General features: G+C 36.8%; 3 protein-coding genes and 1 long non-coding RNA gene across 5 annotated transcripts; 2 read left to right on the top strand and 2 right to left on the bottom strand.

Annotated features, from left to right (window-relative positions):
- Positions 1-31: 31 nt before the first annotated feature.
- Positions 32-1021, bottom strand: LOC145217585 (SUMO-conjugating enzyme UBC9-B-like). Its single transcript, XM_080084865.1, has one exon. It carries the CDS (start codon positions 936-938, stop codon positions 456-458), a length of 483 nt encoding a protein of 160 aa, XP_079940991.1. The 5' UTR covers positions 939-1021; the 3' UTR covers positions 32-455.
- Positions 1022-1804: 783 nt separating this feature from the next.
- On the top strand, positions 1805-12955 carry LOC145217582 (uncharacterized). Of its 2 annotated transcripts, none has more exons than XM_080084858.1 (24): positions 1805-2006; positions 2188-2283; positions 2361-2403; positions 2472-2559; positions 2897-3050; positions 3516-3639; positions 3721-3808; positions 3868-3941; positions 4011-4103; positions 4217-4277; positions 4350-4445; positions 4627-4758; positions 4977-5133; positions 5380-5507; positions 5635-5808; positions 6175-7089; positions 7360-7473; positions 7908-8048; positions 9730-9929; positions 10420-10515; positions 10579-10686; positions 11173-11268; positions 11909-12072; positions 12656-12955. In XM_080084858.1, exons 1-24 carry the CDS (start codon positions 1902-1904, stop codon positions 12767-12769), a joined length of 3561 nt encoding a protein of 1186 aa, XP_079940984.1. In that variant the 5' UTR covers positions 1805-1901; the 3' UTR covers positions 12770-12955. The 2 variants fall into 2 exon arrangements, with proteins under 2 accessions (XP_079940984.1, XP_079940983.1); XM_080084857.1 differs by having other exon boundaries at positions 7357-7473.
- Positions 12956-13459: 504 nt separating this feature from the next.
- LOC145217583 (uncharacterized) lies at positions 13460-17052 on the bottom strand. Its single transcript, XM_080084859.1, has one exon. It carries the CDS (start codon positions 16311-16313, stop codon positions 14100-14102), a length of 2214 nt encoding a protein of 737 aa, XP_079940985.1. The 5' UTR covers positions 16314-17052; the 3' UTR covers positions 13460-14099.
- Positions 17053-17169: 117 nt separating this feature from the next.
- LOC145220217 (uncharacterized) lies at positions 17170-19649 on the top strand. The gene is made up of 2 exons (XR_013858036.1): positions 17170-17738; positions 17845-19649. It is a non-coding gene; the product is annotated as an uncharacterized LOC145220217 (long non-coding RNA).
- Positions 19650-20276: the final 627 nt, after the last annotated feature.

Genomic DNA, 20276 nt, shown 5'->3' with positions numbered 1-20276 from the left:
GGCCAATAATTGGTATTGAGATGCCTTTAACCTAAGAAGAGACAAAATCACATAATGTTCCATCAGCACAATCCCAAATTGCAAGAAAACATAAACAAGATGTACACCCATTGTAAACATTTCGCAGTAACCAAGCTATGAATTGGTCTCAACAACAAAAATTAAAGCAATGTGTATTGTATATATTAGTTAAAGAAAACCCAGTCTAAATTCTTGAATGTACACAAAGGAGATTGGCTTTTTGTTTCCGATGAAACCTTTCGTTTTGGAACTTATCATTCAAAGCACTTTCTCTAACAATAGTTGAACGTAATATAGAAGGAAGAGAAACTTATGTACAACCATTTAAAACCTGGCAGTTGTTTGACATTTTTTTGCAAAACACACAGCTGTGTGGATATTAGGGCCAGGATTTGCTACACAGAAGTTGTCATTTGAAAAAAATAAACAAGTGTCTAAAGGTCCAATGCTCGGAATTGCTTGGCTTGTTTACAAACACGCTTGTCATACTCTGCACGATCTTGGCTGTAGATGGCATAAGCTTCAGCTTGTGCAGGATCCTTAATATTTGGCTCTGTTAGAAGATCTTGAATACCAAGGAGAATTTCCCTAATAGTTATAGCTGGTCGCCAATCTTTGTCCTCATCAAGGATAGACAAGCAAACAGTTCCAGATGGATAGACATTTGGGTGAAACAAAGCTGGTTCAAATCGACATTTAGGAGGAGATGAAGGGTAATCATCCTTAAAAATCATTCTCAGTTTGTACAAGCCTCCTTCCCAAATTGTTCCTCTTTTACCTGGTATTGCACACTCCCAATGCATAAGATTGGCAGTACCATCTTCATTTTTTATTGGCCTTGCAACAAACCCAAATGGATGGTCTTTTCTCCACTGCTTCCTCTCCTCTGAAAGTCGGGCTGTTGCTATTCCATCCATATTTAACTGCTATTTAAAGCCTTCAAATAAAAACACACCAACAAACCTAACAAAAATACAGCAAATTCTGGTTTAAAAAACATTACAACAAGGGTATGAGAAACATTAAATAAACGATTAAACTTCTATTGTTTAATCTGAAATTCCGAATTATTAAGCTTTCTTCAAAAAAAAACCTCGACGTTTTTTCCGTCATTTTCTGCTTTTTTGAATTGCATACAGTATTACATGTTATTAGTCGCTTAGGTGAGTCGCTTGAATTCAATGTACAACTACAACTTAAAACATGCACTTTAACGAAACAATAAACGTACAGTTACAGTATCAAACTAAAAACTAAAAAAGTGCCTTAATGTTTAGCACGTGCTCAAGAATTTTTTGCTGTCCAGATTATAAGACAAATCTAAAACACACTTAGAATCAAGTTACTAGTTTTTTTTGTGAATTTGGTGCGGAATATCATCTAAAGAAAAAACGACAATGAGTACTGAAAATAACCACAAACAACTTAAACCAACTTCTAAAAAGTCGGAATTTTAAAACGAAATGTCAAATCATTCTTACCGTATACAAAAGCGCATGTTGAAAAAATATTTGAAACTATTGATGCAATAAGTCTTGTAAGCATTTAATATGCTCAAATAGACGAAAAAAGTTATAACAAACATGTGTTTCGGCAACTGCTCATGCCATCATCATCGATATTTTCAGTTCTTTTAGACATTTTCTTTTTAAAAATTTTTGTTGTGTAAAATAATGTTTGATTTGAAAATGGCCTTATTGCAAAACACCTTTTCATTTTGTTGTGTATTTATATAACGTACCCTATCGAATAAAAAAATGTCACAAACCAATCATCCGTGACAGCAGGAATTGTAGATTGGCAGATTGTTTAGAAAAATATGTTCTTGCACGAGTTGTTTTGAGTTTGTGCGTTTTTGCAACTCAAAACCTGCAAATAATATGTCGCACAGCAACAAACATCGCAGAAAGGAGGAGGACTTGAAGCATTCATCCAAAAGCAATGTATTTGAAAGGCTTGGTGACAGTCGGTCTGAACGGAAACAGGTAAGTTGGAGATTTCCTTTCTATTTTAACCTTTGTGTTTAACAACATTTTAAACTTTAGTAAATTTAGAAGAGACATGAACATTACCAACATTTTTTTAATATCTACCAATTCAATATGTGTTGTTGTGTGTCTACTAAAGCATTTATGATGTCCTGAAAGCATTTGTTTTTTTGTGCAGGACAAATATTACAAGAGCACACATGACAAATTCGAAGAACACAGCCCTAAGCATGATCATATAAAAAAGAAAACAAAATTGAAAAGTGCATTAAAGGTAAACAACCCATTATATATATTGTAATGCCATGTAATTATTTAATTACTATCAATGTTTTTTGTCTAATTTCAAAGCATTCCACCAGCAAAAGTAAAGGAAGAAAGGACGAGTATGTTGGTAAGAAATTAGGAGTGATTTCTCATTTTAAGTCTAGGTAATATTACAACTTGTTACATGTAACATAGATGAGCCAGTTCGACCTTCCTCAAAACTGCATCGCACATATGATGAACAAGATGTGGATTTTACTGTGGAACCACAACATCATGGAAGGCATGAGTTAATTTTGTTAACTAATTATAAAAGTTCTATTAATCGTCTGCGTTTTGTACACCAAGTTGCATATTTAACAAATTTGTCGTTCAACCGGTGTAATGCTAAACAAAATACTAGTTGTTTTTTCAAGAACTTGTATTTTTGTTCTAGTGTAATTATTTTTCATCATATCCCGCTTCGCTTGTGCATTACGCTTGTGTGCTTGCAATATATCAATCATTGCTGTGAAAAAGTTCTTGAACAAACAACTAGTAGCATAACACAAGTTGAACGACAAATTTGTTAAAAATGGTCTGTTCTTGTTGTGAAAGTTTACCATGTTCTTGCTTTTCAGAACAAAACAAGAGGCCTCTAGGGGCCACAAGCGCAAAGTAGCCCGTTCCAATTCAACTGCTAGTTCTTCAGTGTCACCACCAAGACAAGCAAAGCATCTCACAAAACGCCAACGATATCAAAGTCCTTCACCTGAGCCTAGTTATCACCCAAAGGTTTGAAGTTGTGTGCATTTGTTTGGGTTTACTTGTGATAAAATAGATTGCTCTCTTAAACTAAGTATTTATCTGGCTGGTTTTATGATAATAGACACAAACACAATGCATACTTGATTTTCTAACATTTTTGGTTCATATTTATTTTCTTTACGTAAAATGTTACAGAATAGTTAAATAGGGAATTAAGTGTTTTTTAAGTAAGGGCAAGTAAAGTAACCCTGTAAACAACTGACTGGTTATAAAAACCTGTAAACACATGTTTTCTTTGGTTCATTTGTTAAAGTACATATAAGGGTTATTAAAAGCTTCATATCTTCGTATATTTCTAGACATGCCAGCTAGTTTGAAATAATAAATTAAAAATTAATTTGCAACCAGTTAATTAGATATCTAAAAACATCAATAACATGAAAAACATACATCATTTCAGTTACTAAAATTTAAATCGAAATAATTATCTAGGGCCAGGAAAGAGGTAGAAGTAGAGAAAGACGTGGCAAGAAACAATTCGATTCACCTGATGAATCACACCAACAATCCACAAAGATGTTAAAGTACCCTCACTCACACCACAGTGTGGCAAAAAGTATGTTTTTTACCTTTTTAATGACAAGATTTGTTGCATTTTACGGTGCTCTAGTTTGTTCGTAATACTTGCTTTTCTTAGAACTTGTTGCCAGAGAAACAAGCCCAGAGGATACTTGGAGCCAAGAGGGAGACAATCGTCACAAAACATTTACTTCAGAAAAGAAAAAGTACAACTTAAGTTAAATAAGTTTGGTACTCTATCTTCAGATCATATTTTGCTTTTCAGAACACGTCACCACAGGGATGAGAGATATGAAGATGACAGTTTTTCAAAAAGTAGCAAGCATTTATCTCGTGCAGGTATATGGCCATGAATGAAACATGAAATTTATCACTCGAATCACCACCCAAATAAACATTTATGTGTAGATATTTCAGAGCAAAGTTATGTTCATGATGATCATCACAGAGAAAAAACTCTTCTTTACAATAAAAAGCACAAACAGCTTAAAAAGGAGAAAGGTATATTTTTTATGCTTATCTTTGCTTGGCACAAGTTGTTATGATTCCCGATCTTGGCTACCATCTTAATAGTTTTTTCTTTTTTATAATGTTTACCCTAATTTTTGCAACAGTTGTATATTCCAGTGAAGAAAATATGGAAGGAGATAGCCACCTTCAAAGAAGACATAAGAGGTATTAGGCAAATCTGCAGAAAACTATTTGTTCATCACATATTCTGTAATAAAATGATTTTCTTACCTTCAGGTCACCAGAAATAACTGAAAAACGAAGAAACAAGAAGATAATAGATCAACGTGATGACAGATCAACCTCTTCACATTATGCAGAATTTTCATCAACGTAAGAGTTTAAGTAAAAATTGTGGCAATAAAAGTTGTAATAGGATAATAGAGTTGTGAATTCTTTCATTAAAAACTTGGGCTGATTACAGTTTGAAAAACCAATATGTTTGGCAGGCACATACCTCGTTTTAACAATCTTTATCATAAACATAAATTAGTTTATCATTGTTTTGTTATAGTGAACAAAGTGCAAAAATGTACTCATCGAAAAAGAAGAGAAAAGACATTCAGCCTCGATCACCTAGTCCAAGCCCACCAAGATCTATTACTCCTACTTATCACAGCAAAAAAAGCACTGCTAGATATTCAAAGTGAGTGTTTGGGATTGTAAAAATATGTGCATAAACTTCCTCAAAATTGAGGTGTAATCTGTTTCATGCAGTTGAAGCCATTTTTTCCTTTAGGTGGCTTTGGTTGCATTAGTGTGGCTGTTAAAAGGTTAGCATCTAAAGTCGACATGCCACGACAAAATCATGTTTTTGTTGTAAGAATCAACAAACAAACATAAAAAAGTAACAAATTTTTTTAGGCATTTGCAAGCTGGTAGTAATGATGATTTAAGTGATGTCGAAGAAAAACTTCGAGCAAAAGTTAAAAAGAAGAAAAAACATCGAATGAACTCTGATGCAGACGATATTGTTGAATCGCAACCACCACCGATAAGAAAGCAGAGATACATTGAAGAGGTAACAGTTTAATTTAATCGCTCCAGTCGCTACTTTTTTTTATGGTTGAGGTATTGTTTGCACATTTTTTGGTTTATTTTTCAGACTAATGTTTCAGAAGGTTAACTTTATCAATCTGAAACTGCAGATTCTAACTTTTACATTCATTTTTGGTCATTTTTGTTTCACACCATGAAAGAAGTTACAATTTTATGAAAGAGCGTTTTTTCTGAAATGTAAGCTTTTCTGATTAATGCTGTTTTTCAGGACATTACGGATGATGGAAGGACAAAGAAAACTAAAAAGAGAAAAAGGAATAGAGACATAGAGAGTGCTTCTGTTAGTCGTTCAGAAAGTGAAGACCGACTTCCAAAAAAGCAAAGAATTTCTGAAAGGTGAAATTATAGTTTATAAAAGTAAACCAAAGTGTGTAAAAATTTAAAGCACTGGAATACCTTTAAAAAAGTGTATGAGACAAACCTAGTGGCTGAATTCTTACACTGTTGAAATTCAACATTTCAGAGAGACGGAAGATATTTGGAAGGATAGGCGAAAGGAAAGAAAAATGGAAGAAAAAATTCCAATTTTAAGAAGATCACCTGCACGGCGTACCCCAACACCTCCACATCTGAGGGAAAAAGTGTTGCCAAGAAGAAGAGTTGAGACACCAGAGAGCAGTTCTTCCCGTAGCACAAGGTAAAACAAAACCGTGGGCAAAAAAGTATTAAACTTTAGTTTGTTTACAGTGGAGAAGTGTTTACTAACCAAACTGATCTGGTAGTTGTGTATCAGCATTAATCTGCAAAGAAGTCTAAAAACATATATATGTTAGTTTAGATTTTTTTGCATTTATGTTAAACTTGGAATTCTAATACTTTATGCCAGTGATTCCTAACCTTTAGGTTTTTGTTGGAATTTAGACATCCAGCATCTTTTAATGATTGCTCTCACAATTTAATTGTTTTCAATTCAGTTCATGGCTAAATAAGTATTACCTCAGAGAGAGCAAAGTTGTGTCACTTTATGGCTTGTATTTTTCCCAACATTGACACTTGTTTTCAGTCGTCATCACAAGCTTTCTCCTGGCCCTCGTAACGTTGCTGTGCTGCAACGAAGAACTGACCGTTCATTAGAGCGAGACTCATTCAAACTACGTCCAGATGAAAGAAGAGGGCGCAGGGAAGAGCCTGTGTATGTCCGGGATGCTGATGTGGAACGCAGAAAACCATTGAAAGGATCAAGAATGGAAGATCGAAGAATCAGAGTCGAAGAAAGATCTCGTGAACGTCCAATCAGCGAACGGTCGGTATACAGTGAAAAAAGTGAAGGGTATACTCAGAAACAGCAGAAGCTTTCGTATGAGGAAAAGCTATTGCTACTAAAAGAGCACTTAAATGCTGAAAAAAGACGACCTTCGCATAGAGCAGTACCCGAATTTGCTAAACACAAAAGACCAACAGTTCAGTTAGAACGTCGTATCGATCCGCCTCCAGTGAGAAGAGATCGTGCAAAATCAGATTGGAAAGCCCCACCAGTGTTGGAGCGTTCAACAAAACGTTCAGACGTCAGAGAACGAAAGCCTCTGCCCATTGAAACTGTTCAAAGAGTGCGTGAAATTAGAAACCCTTCCACATTTGAAGAACCATCTCGACCTAGAAGGGTTTCACCATGGGTGGAAGGTGCTTCTAAACCATCTTCAGTAAGCAGACATAGGAATGTGTCAAAAGAACGTTGGCCCCCAGCAAGACGCCCTATAGATGATCTGATTGGTGATGTTCGCTACAAGGATGGCAAAGGCCAAAGCATTTCCCGCGATCGAGGGCAGTTTAGGAATGAAGGGAAGTCTCCTGCTCCGTCTGGAACATATAGAGAAGTACGTCGCAGTGGAGATCACCATAGCAACCGAGACCTGAGGCTCGAAGTGACAATCCATGATGGTGGCAATCGAACAAATGTGGATTTTGAAAAAATGAAAAGGTTTCTTTTACTTTTGTTCTGTAGTTTAAAAGTAAATTCCACAAAAAAGCGCATTTTTACTATTCATAGACTTTTATGAACACAAATACGTTGCTAAAAAATATCACAAAGGAGAAACGGTTTCTGGTTTAATCATGCTTGTATATTGGTAATGGAACTTTTAAATACAAACAATTGTTTTGTTGGTCATGATTTGAAACATAAATGTTCCACTTAATTTTCGTCATGACCTATTTTTAGTGATAAAACTTTCTTATAATTTTTAAGCAGAAAGCCCCGTTCTCCTGCCCGTATGGTAGCTTACGACCCTCCTCACGATCGGTCTTTGCATCCGCCACCTCCACCGGTAGTACAACGCTCGAGAAGCGGGTCCAATCCAAAGAGGTATTTCGTGCATAGCGTACATCACGTTTAAGTACTTATACCTACTGTCATGCCATTCATTAGTTTTTATCCCTCAAGCAACGAACTGGAGCGGGGTATTTACGTTGTTTTTAGAATTACAGTTTACCTTCAGCTTACCTGACTTTGTTTTTATTGCCAGAAAAAGTTTCTGTTGTTTGTTACATATAGTTAAAGTCGAATTGTTTTTAAGTGTTAAAATTATTTTATTTGACTTTGCTTCGGTTCCCATCCACCGTTACTTTGATTTCAATTCGCCCAAAAAAAACTGAAACATAAAAAATCCTTGTATTACAAAGAAGGTCTAGAAAACATTTCTTTTGTGTATTTCGAAACCAGTTCACCCATAAAGTAGCTCTGCGGCTTTGCATATATTATAAACCTGGCAATAACTAGCTTGCTATATTGTTCGTTAGACCTGAAACTTCCCGACATCAACGTGACCGCTCCGACAGCTATCACCAGCAGAGGGCGCCTGTAGGCAGCACACGCAACGCATCACGTGACCGCCCACGTAGTCGCGATTACCAAGTAAAGCGTGATGGACAAAACTCCAGGTATAGAAGTATTTTTATGGGTCCCCTTCCCTGAAGGGGACACATATTGTTTTTGTCTATATTTTTTTTTCTTTTTTTCTTTTTTTCTTTTTTCTTTTTTCTTTTTTTCTTTCTAACGCAGATTTGTTCCCACGTTTTGGTCAAGAAAGAATGGTTCAAACTTTTTCAAATTTACACATATTACAGATATTGGTCTAAAGATGGTCCATGTGAATTTTGACCCCGTTTGAACCCTCGGTTCACCCACAGCCCCCCAAAACGTGAAATTTTTAGCGCGGATTTGTTCCCACGTTTTGGTCAAGAAAGAATGGTTCAAACTTTTTCAAATTGACACACATAATAGGTATTGGTCTAAAGATGGTCCATGTGAATTTTGACCCCGTTTGATCCCTCGGTTCACCCACAGCACCCCAAAACGTGAAATTTTTAGCACGGCTATTGTTCCCACGTTTTGGTCAAGAAAGAATGGTTCAAACTTTTTCAATTTTATACACATTACAGATATTGGTCTAAAGATGGTCCATGTGAATTTTGACCCCGTATGACCCAGAGATTCACCCGCAGGCCCCCGAAACGTAAATGTGTCTAACGCTCGTTTGGTCAAGAAAGACACTGTAGGCAGAAGTACCAAGAGAGTAACTCACTGGTTTACGATAGCGGGAGGGCTCAGCTTGACGTCGGACAGACGTTTTACGAGACATCGTTTCAGTGATTAGAAATCAGCTGTTTTGCACAGCAATGCTATGTCGTTTTATTAAGTTATCACTCACATTTTTAGTTTTGGCGAAGGTTTTACACCTATGACGTGATTTAAGCCTAATAACCGTGCTTCGGTTTTGTATATGTCAAGAAAAACTTTGTTAATAAAAGTTAAGATGAAAAAATTAACTTGACTTTTTTGCCAAATAAATGTTTTTTTAAATGCTCGCTGTCAGGTTGGCCGCCGCATGATCACGGGTTACTTAAGGTCAACTAGTCGGTATTACAAACACAGCTCAGAACTTTCTTCATAACGTAGCGTTTTTTTAACAATCAATTTAGGAGTCAATACTCAAGGCATGTATAAATTAGGCTTAACAGTATTGTTGCACACGAATGACGGCGTGCTATTGAAAACGGTGTCAAAAGGTCAAACAGTCGTTTGGCGTGTGCACCCTGAGAGGTTACTACAGGTCAATGGTACTCATTTTGCGAAACAAAGTTAAATGAAAAACAATTTGTTATGTATACACTTGTAGCAAATTGCTTTTTAATTTAAAGTGTCTGTAACACAACTGTTACAGCTTTCTAAAAAAAATTGCCCGACCTTGGAGGACTATATCTGGGTTAAAGCAAGAGATTAGATTTAAGTCTTTGTTACGTTTTTTTAATGTTTTTGTAATTACATGAATAGTGCAAAAAGAATACGAACAATTTTTTTTATTGTTGGGTTAATGCTTTCTAAAAATTTGTCCTTAAGAATGTAAAAATCACCGGAACATTTGTTTACCGTAAATCCGCACAAACATGCGTGTGGGGACCCATTAGTTTTTGTTTACAAAAACAATCATATGTGTAGATCAAATGATGTGTATAGTAAATTGGTAAATATCGTATAGAATATATAAAATGGAAGTATATCAGAAAGCCACTCTTCTAGTTTTACCATGTCTTGAACTGTTTCACCACGATCTTTGTTTAGTTTCCGTGGTGATGCGACAAAGTTAACCAGGCGTGACAAGCTTCACCCGCCAGCACTCAACCGTGACAGATCACGTGTTTCCACTACGTCACGAAGTTCGACTCGATCACCTCGCCGGATGCGACGCCACAGTCCTCTGGCGCCTCGTAGTGGTAGAACGGATCGACAGTCTTCGCGCGGTGCCAAAAGCGAACGAGGAGGTAAGAATTTGAAACAATTTGAATTCGGTTTGTTTCAACCTTTTTAATTAAAAAATCAAGAAAACTTTCATACATTCGCATACAAAATAAATGCAGTTATTAAAATTGTACGATTTTTTTTGAACTACTATTCGTGTGGATTTGCCTGCAGAAAACAAAGGTTTAGAACAGTGACTAATATCGGACCCAATAGAAAAAGTGTAGGAAATATATTAACTTTTAAAATAGGTCACAGTGTATGTGCAATGGCAAAATGTACCCTTCTAATTTTTTGTTTCTTTTTTTGGTCTAACACTGGCCTCTTCCATGCGTTTGGTCAAGATAAGGTGCTTCAAACTTATTCAAATTTACACATAAGTTAGCCAAACAAAATTTTGATTTGACGTTCTGCTTGTTAGGGTATGTGTAGTGTAAATATATAGATTATAGATTTTGTCTATTAACATCACTGAGAAAGTGTTTCAGTTCAAAAACTCTGTTTCTTGATCAGAAACGAAGCATTCATCTGACAGACAAAAGAGAAGCAAGGAGAAAAGGGACGAAACTTCTTCCACTTTGGCAAACCAAGAGAAGGAAACTACGACAGGTGACTCCTTACGCTTGTGTTTATATAACATTAATGTGTAATTACTATATCCATATGATACAGAAGCTGCTGATGTTTTGGAGGTGGACTGGAAGGGTCTTGCTCCGGTTGAAAAAGAGAAAGGAACTGAAGAAGGCAGTTCTGGATCTGTGCTCTCTCGTTTTACTCCAGGTAAAATAATTCTTGAACTTTTCATGACAAAATGGGAAGGTTTGTTTACAATTCATTTATATGATATCGGAACTCAATACACATAAGATCATCGAAAAAAAATAGGAACTGCTGTAAAAAGAACTCAGAACGCAAATCGAAGCCCTTTTCGAATCATGTATCGTACATTGCAAGCAAATCAAGCACATAGTTTGGTTTATTGAGCACCAAGCATGGTAATTTGACATAAGAAAAGGCACATTTTTTCCCTTTGTTTGCTTGATTAAACTTGACGATAATTAGAACAAACGCGCATTTTTTAACTCATGTAATAACTGAAACCTGGGAAAAAAGGTCAAAGAAGTAAAGATACGAAACGTAAATAAATAGACACCAAAACAAAATAGTCACAATAATGCAGTTGCTCTTTGAGTTGAATCGTTATTCCAACGATGAAGTGACTTGTACGTGACTTACAGTGTAATGAAATTATGTGATTTTTTGCAGGCAACGTATTGTTACGCATGGGAATCTCAAGCAAACTTTTGCCTGAATATCTTGTACAGAGAGTTGCCCAGAAATGTAGTGAGGTCAAAAGTTCAGGTGAGCACGTGACAAAGCATTTAAGTTGATAGCTGAACACAATCTTAAGAAAGGGGAACCTTTGAACTATAATGTAACTAAATTCTGTAAACCTCGGTCGAATCGAACTCATTTGAACCAGAAAATATCTGAACTATAGGCGAAAATCTGGACCGAACCCGGTTTAACCAAGGTTTACTGTACTACAATAGGAAATTGAGTTTCTTTTTTCTTTCTCCGCCTACAAAACGTTTTTCGAAACTAAACACATTTAAAACTGACTTATGTGTTACATAGCAGGGGTCGGCAACTTTTTTGCACTGCGGACCGTTTTTAAAACTAAAATTTTATCGCAGGCCGGCTTTTTAAAAACTACAAATATTTATCAATAAAAACGCCTAAATTAGTTAAGCATCCCCGGGATACATGGGCAAATGTTTTATAGCATTTAACTTGAAAAATTATAAACATTTGAAGTGCGCGAAAAATCTATGTGTGTCTAATGTTAACAGTTGTTCGGCTGTGAAAAATTAGTTCAAAATGTATCAATTTACTCTGACAACCTGTAAATAATCTGTATATTTTTAACAGTTTTTCGGATTAGCAAATTTAACAATTGAATAAGTTTGAAACATAACAATTTATTGGGACATTAATATAGACGCACCTCCACTCGTATTGGAACATGGGCTGGGAGCACTCAACCGTGGCGAGTCTATGCGACGCTCGTCATGGCTGAACAACTTCTCAAATTTGTCACCTGGCACTCGCATGACGTCATTTACTGATGCCAGCTACCGTCAGCGGCTGTTAGGAATAAAAGGAGTAAGTTAACTGTTTTTTTTTGTATAAACCTGAATCTTTTTTCCCGTTTAAACCGGCATTAATTGCTTAATTTCAGTGAATTATTTTTGAAAAAAAGTAGTGGAAATTAAAAAATGTATATTTATTAACGAATAGAACGACCCAAATAGAGGTAAAAAGTGACATACTTTATTATTGTGGCTCCTTATATCACGAGCATTTGCCGAAACCTTTGAGAAATAAAGCATGTTGCTTTTTACGTCTATTTGGGCCGTTATATTTGTCATTAAACTTATGAACATATCCGTTATAATGTTCTAATGTATTTCTTGTACTGCAAACGTTTTTAGCCTATGTTTTACATTTCAAAGCAATTACAGTTTTTTAATGTTTTTCCGGAAGGCAAAAACGTTCCACTAAAATAAAACAGGAATATTCCAAACACACAAAAATTTTGAAGGTGTTTCGGCATGTCTTTTTGTCAGCTTCAGTGTAAATTGGTTAAATAATCAAAACATCAGGCGCCGTTATTCAATTTACATAAAGCTGTGTGCAGAAATGCTACTTGCGTTAAAAAAATTAAACTTGTCTATCTGTTTTGCAGGATATGCGAATTCCCACTTTTCCCCCACAGATCATTAACGCACGAACCTACTCTGCATCTATTAAACATTATCTCAACAAAACTGCAAACAAGATACCCATTGAGGTGCAATAATGTCGCTTTCCTGTTGTTTAACATGCGAAAGTCACTGATGAATTCGGTTGTCGAAATGGAGTGTTGAGCTGAATGCTTTTTGTGTGCTTCACGTCAGTACTTTGCTAACGTGGTTGGTGAACGGTTTTCGCAATATTGTCATTTTTATAGTGTCAATTAAAATAAAAAATAGAGAAAGGGCCGTTACCATTATTTGCGTTTACTGTATTCCTGGTTTCCTTAAAGAGGTAAGTATTTTGAAGCCAAAATCTTGCAAAGGGTTTTACAGGGTTAACCGTATTTTGTAACAGCTTTTCCTAAGTTACATTTTGTATTGAAGCCTGTTTTATTTCTCATGGCATAGAACTATTCCACGCCAGCTGGCAGCGAAATGATTATGTGTGACCTGTCAGTTCACTACGTAGTGATGTCAATTGTAACCGTTTAAAAATCCAATCTGCATTACAGTGTTGGTCAGATTTGCTATTTTGGACTAGGCTAAGTGGAGAATAATTTCGGTCAAAACTTTTGAAAACCTGTTTGTTTATTTGAGTAGAATTCATATAAATGCCAAGATATCGCTGGAATTTCCAGAATCGAAAATCGTGTCGATCCGACAAAGGTTTACGAACCACTGTAGTTTTATAATAAGTAACCGATCTTGGCTGTAATAGTAAAGAAGTGTGTCTAAATTTAGCAATTTACTTCCACTCAGCGCTCACGCATCACTTGTATTCAGTAACTCAAAAACGCACAGTGAAGTTTGAAAAACATAAACTAATATACCTCAGAGTAAAAAATACAATACACCAAAATTAACTTAAATGAGAACACACCAGGTAATTGTGATAGAATTTATATAGCCGTTATGATATTATGTTGTTGTCTTATGGGACACGAGGCCATTTGCACATTCACAGGTAAAGATGTAACTGGTAAAATATTTCATCCATTCAGTTCATATCCGTTGCAATATATAGCCCACACTTCGTAATGCACGTTTATAATAAAAACAAACGCTTATAGTACTTCGTGTGTACACAACTATAAAGCGTGTAATGAATAGGTGAATATAAAACGGGGTGAATAGGTGAATAACCATAAAAAACAACGTAAGTTCAAACTTACAACATGCTTTTGCAAATAACTGATTATTATTTTGTATTTTTTAACGCTAGAAATATACCTTACATAGAGGTTTACATAGCGGGTTGAATTTACACAAAATAAAAACAACGTCTACACCTCCACATTAAACAAATAAATGCAATGTATGTTTAATTTGTCTCGTGATTAACCCAAAGCGCTACATGGGAAAAATATATTTTGACAACATGCGTTTGTAGTCGTTTCATAGCTCTTCCAGGTCAATACATTCTTTGCATTCAGCAATTGCTTCATAGCATTTGATAACATCCAAGTCCTTGTCGTTATTCGGACGGGCCCCCAGCTCATTCTGAAAATGCTGAAGTGCTTCACGGAACTTTTTTTGTTGCAGTAAGGAGTTAGCGAAGCAGCATTCAGTCTCTGCCAGTTCACGTTTTAATTTCATGTAGCGAAACATGGACAGAGCTTCTTTGTAATGATCGCCGCTGCGTGCATAATCCTTCACATTAAAGTTCGCTTTCCCTAACCACAAATGGCATTCAGCATAAGCACGGTCAAGAGACTCATTGCCGCGATACGTTTCAATGTCTTCTAGAATCGCCTTAAAATGTCGATAAACTTCCTCTGGAAGCCAGTTTGACTGCATCATGCATTTGCCGATGTACAAGTCGCAATTTACTTTGAATTGAAACGGATATTCATTCGCGATGGCTGTTAGTTTTGCTGAAGAAAAATATGGCAATGCCTTTTTGTATTGACTTAATTTATAATAGCAGTAAGCCCACAAATGATAAACTTCCGGATTCAATGCGTTATCAGGTAATTTATACCTATGAGCCCTTTGTTCAATTTCACCAATGGCTTTGTCAAAGTTTCGCATAATGGCATGCCACATTGCGACTCTGAAAGGACCGTAGTTCTCCAATTGTGGAATAGTATTGTCACACACAACTTTTAAAACTGTTTGCTGAGCCTTTGTCACTGCCTCAAAGTAAGTCACATAACCTTTACAGCCCATCAATTTTTCAACAATTGTGGTTTGGTTGTCAATAGAGTTTGAAACAACGTCGCGCAAACTTCGATATCGGCTGTAAATTTTTAATCGTGTTTCGCATGCGACGGCCACAGCAAACAGCAGGTCAGCTTCAAGGGATTTGTCAATAAAGCCGCCTTCACTAAGCGCACGGACCTGCTGAAACGAAGAGGCTGCATGGACTTTGTAAAAGCGTCCCAATGCTGCTACTGACAACGTAGCAGCTCTGTATATCATTCGTTTAATGTTTAACTGAGCATTTTCAATTATTGTTTCGGAGTTAATGAGAGGGCTAAAAGAGCGAACGTCCTCGCTGACTTGCCAATGAAATGGATGTTTCTGTAAAATTGGTGTGAACCTGCTAGGTTTGTAATCGTGGGTAACAACCTCATGATGTACACATTCAATAACACCTTGTTCAAAGGTCTTGTAAATATCCATATCACCTCCAACATAGCAAACTTTGGTCAACATGTCGCCCAGGTGATACCCATTCTTTAAATCGATATCAGCTTGAAGATATTCCAACATGGCACTTACTGGCCTTATCAGTTCGGTTTTCCAAGGTCTCCCTAACGTTTCAATGCGCCCGAGCGGGTACTTGCATGCATATGGTACAAGTCCGTCAAAACACACCCCCCTGGGCGTGTAAGCGTCGTAATACCAATTCAAACGTTTGTCGTTGTAGCTGTTTAAATACGGCAAGTTCATAATAGCGATGATAGTCTCGCCCATATTAACAATAATCAGCTGAAAGATAACTGACACCCACCTGAAGTATTCGATTACATGATCGCTGCTAACGTCCTCCTCCAATACAATGATGTTTTCAAAGTCAGAGTATGGTGTTATTTCTTGTCTGGCCAATGACCCCATCCCAACTAAGGCATATCGACAAGGTGGCGTGCCCATGATTTCTATACAATGGCCCATGATATCTTTCATAATCGATGCAAAATCTAACGTTATCCTACTTTGCAAGAATTCAATCGCCTCGACTTTTTGTGTTGTCAATTGTTGAAATTCTTCTTCGGAACACTCGGCGATAGGTAACATTTTACCCAATGCAGCTTCAACGGATTCTCTAATCCTTTTTAGGCGTTGGTGATATAGATGACAAGCCTCAGTCAGGTTCTCGTTACGACGTGCAGCTTTTGCTAGATGCAGAACGTGTAAACAGACTTCGTTGAGGTCTTTCCTGACTTCGGCAACATTCGGAGGATTGCGGCAAATAACTCCGTTAAACAATACTGCACTTTGAATTAGTGATACTTTGTCAGGACTTCTGCCCCTGTAGATGCGACCAAGCTCATGAAAAACTGCACAACTTTTTAACAAATCTGTTTCTTTTCCATTTTTGTCACAAGATAACCTCAAATCAACACACAATTCTCTTTCCAATTGGTCATCGGCTGTTTTTTCCATAAGTCTCCGTATGCCACAACTATGGGGACACGTTTAATTTTGTGTTTGAGGTAAATGAGAAATGCCCTAAGCGTCATACAGTGTTTATACTCAAACAAGGGCGCTCATACGGCTTAGGCTACTGTTACGAAAACTGAGGTTCCAACAGTTTGATAGGGTTTTCCACAGACTTTTTTTGATACAACTGTTTGTAAAAGTTTTGCACAGGCTTGAATTCAATAAACTGTCTTCATAGTAACGAAGTACCTACTTAAAGTTGACAGTTGTGCTTGAGGCAACTATAGCCTATTACAGCACTATCCTAAATGTTGCTAAAGTTGTTAAAAACTTGTAACCTACTTACGCTACAATTGAGGTAACTTACTTGCACTGCAATTAGCATGTACATATAAATAGTATTGATAAAATAATACAGCCTGTGGGGCTTTCAAGCATTTTTTCGTCAGTTGCGTTGACGGTTGACTGCACACTACAAACAAAACCCTTTTAACGTTGAGCCCACTTACCGATTATATTTTGCAGTTTTTGGCACACTTTGTCGGATTTACAACACGAATCAAACACATATGGCAGCGTCAAGCATTAGGGTTGTTTGTAATAGGCCTACATTGTTTAGCTTCATGCGTTTTTACCAAACGTAGTCCTAACTACATGTATTTTCAATTCAATACTTTGTTAATATGTTACCAAGCCTAAACTTTGATACAGCTCATTCTAAAATCTGGCTGCGTCAACCTTACATTTTCCATTTAAAGCGACGTGGTTCCAACTTATTGGCGCACAGTAGGTAACAGACAATTAAAAGGAATTAGCAGCGACGATACAAATGCGTCTCTGTCAACGGTATGACCCTGTAACATAATGATGTAATATTCGCATTGACGTCATGAGTAAGAGCGGACGTGACTTGTAAGTTTTCCCATTACGTGATTTATATACCTCAAGTGTTTGATTGCGTGAGACCGCAGAGGTACATCCCATATAATTGCTAATTGATGTTTTGACATAGGATGTAAATGTTCTGTACCTCCAGGCAAATCACAGATCCCATGTGCGTAGTTTAATGACGTTGTTTTGATATGTGTTTAAATACCGTGTCTTCCAAGTTCTCGGGGGCACAAGGGCTTCGCCCTACCCCTGGACATTATTCTATTCGATTCGACTTCGGTTGGGCGTATGAATCACATTACTTCAAGCCACGTTTAAATTGCATTACTGTTGGTGTTATAATAAAACAAACTAACCAACGGCTGGACTATTGCTGTTAGCACAATCGGAAGCGCAAGAACACGTAATACACATACATACCTAATTCCTACAATTGGTGACCCCGACGTGATTTGCTACCAGCAGTAAATTGCAAGAAGAGAAGAAGAAATACGTCAAACAACAACAACCACAACAACAACAACAACAACTGTGACCGTGAGTACCAAAACAATTGTACTTTTTGGTCGGAAGATCTTTCATCATCTAAACGAAGATAATCTTTCTTAAACCATTCAACAAATAACCTTCTGATCCATTCAAGTGTCAAGCAACAATCAAGCAAGCGGTACAACTTAATTCCGCTACAATCAAGCATCGCTTCGACTGCGACGAGTCGACGAACAAGCACTAAGCCTTGCCAAGTGCTAGAAGGTTACTATCAATCAATCAATCCATCCACAAGGATTCAAGAGCACGAGCTTTCAATTTCTTGACGAATCAATCAAGCTCGAGCCACTGAGGAGGACACTATCCATTCGCGTACGTTCGGAGACGAATTCGGTTTGGAGGTCGCACTAATTCGCGTGAGGATATCACACATTATTCGAGGTACGGAGATCGGAAACACAAACTGTCTATTATAACTGGATTACGGAACAAATGGAAACAAGCAAATACATCAAGCATCGTCATAAATCACTACTTCAACGATGACGCTTCTTGAATCTTACCAGTTAAGTTTTCCTTATTGTTTTTGTTATGTCATTAAGTTCTTTGCCTACCCCATTCTTGGGATATGTTATACTAACACCTTTGTTTGTCTCTTTATTTGTAATGTGCTAGTTTAAAAGCTACTTATTGTGAAAACACACACTTAATTTGAACTATTAATTTCGAAACTAAGCTTTTTATTATCGCTTTTGCTTGTCTCGATATCCATTAGCTTCGTGGAGACTCGACTTTGCGAGTTGAGACACTTTATTCTCTAGTATGCCACCTAAGAAAAGTTAGCTCTTGGTAGCGATTGTGCCTGATAAACACAATTAATTACTTTTCGTGGTTCTGAGAAATACGTTAGCTTCTCGCGCGTACCTGCTTTACACCAGTCCTTATTGTCTACAAGCAACATGCTCTATTTTATTTTTGACGGGATGAGCTTTTCCCCGCACTTATACTCTCCCATGACATTTCACAAGGTTGCTATACCTTTACTGGCTAGATGGCGTCCCAATTGGAAACATGATGCATTAGACACTAGACCAGATATCTTTACTAGGCCATAGCTGCCTCAGATGTTGCTTACTGAAGCATATTTACGTGAATAACTTTGACCACGTAGAGTAAAAGCAATTATTATTTAGTGATGTTTTGTTATTTGTAATTGCATCTAAATTTTGCTCTAGCACAAAGCAAACTGTTTTTGTACGTGTACTGCTGTTTATTTTATTGTTACAGAAATGTGAATTCATACAACTACTTGTGGCACAATGAAGGAGGACATTTGAATTTCCCATACCACTGCTGAGACCGATTCTCGAATTTTCGGAACTGTCGACAACCGAGCTCGAGAGACGCGCAAGCGTTATGACAAATTGTACTGTTAACGCGTATCAGTTTTGGTGTGGTTAATTAAATGTTTTTCTTTCGTATCGTCACAATTGTTTTCACATGTTTTTTTCGCAATTCTTTCTTGTGAATGTTTCATGTAAAACACTTTTTGGAGGAAGACTAATGTAACATAATGATGTAATATTCGCATTGACGTCATGAGTAAGAGCGGACGTGACTTGTAAGTTTTCCCATTACGTGATTTATATACCTCAAGTGTTTGATTGCGTGAGACCGCAGAGGTACATCCCATATAATTGCTAATTGATGTTTTGACATAGGATGTAAATGTTCTGTACCTCCAGGCAAATCACAGATCCCATGTGCGTAGTTTAATGACGTTGTTTTGATATGTGTTTAAATACCGTGTCTTCCAAGTTCTCGGGGGCACAAGGGCTTCGCCCTACCCCTGGACATTATTCTATTCGATTCGACTTCGGTTGGGCGTATGAATCACATTACTTCAAGCCACGTTTAAATTGCATTACTGTTGGTGTTATAATAAAACAAACTAACCAACGGCTGGACTATTGCTGTTAGCACAATCGGAAGCGCAAGAACACGTAATACACATACATACCTAATTCCTACAACCCGACCAGCGGTTCTCATTTTAATTTAATTAAAAGAGCCGTTTTACGTTAATTTTGATGGTAAAGTTTTATTTTGTTCAATAATTTCCATAAAGATAACTACATTTATTATTCGGTGTCTAGAAAAGCCCTCTTTCCTAATATATATTGGCTGCCCTGCTTACGCCTATGTGCCACGTTTTTTATCAGTTGCTCGTCCAATATTCGCGCGCTGCAAACTGCCAAAATTGGTAGCTTTTGTTAAGCAAGCTGTTTAATTTGTTGAGATTTGTCCAGTAATTTACCCAAGATGTTTTTTCTGTTCCGCCGATAATAGACGACTGTGTTATTTTCCCCAAATTGGGATTAAGAACTAATTAACTGTTTAGCTTATATGTCAAATGTTCTGTGAAAATTTCTGTCAAGTGTCGATCTAAATGTAAAAAGCAAACGACTGTGTGACATTATTGGTAAGACAATTTCATTTACTTCTGTAGAATATTGTCTACTTTTTCTGTATTTCTATGTTTATTCTGAAATGACTATAACTCAAGTTTTTAGTCACATTCATGAT

The sequence above is a fragment of the Phallusia mammillata genome, chromosome 3 (genome assembly GCF_965637545.1).
Source record: "Phallusia mammillata chromosome 3, kaPhaMamm4.hap1.1, whole genome shotgun sequence".
Lineage (NCBI taxonomy): Eukaryota > Metazoa > Chordata > Ascidiacea > Phlebobranchia > Ascidiidae > Phallusia > Phallusia mammillata.
The sequence above is the reverse complement of the archived record's forward strand: the minus strand, read 5'-3'. Positions and strand labels throughout refer to the sequence as shown.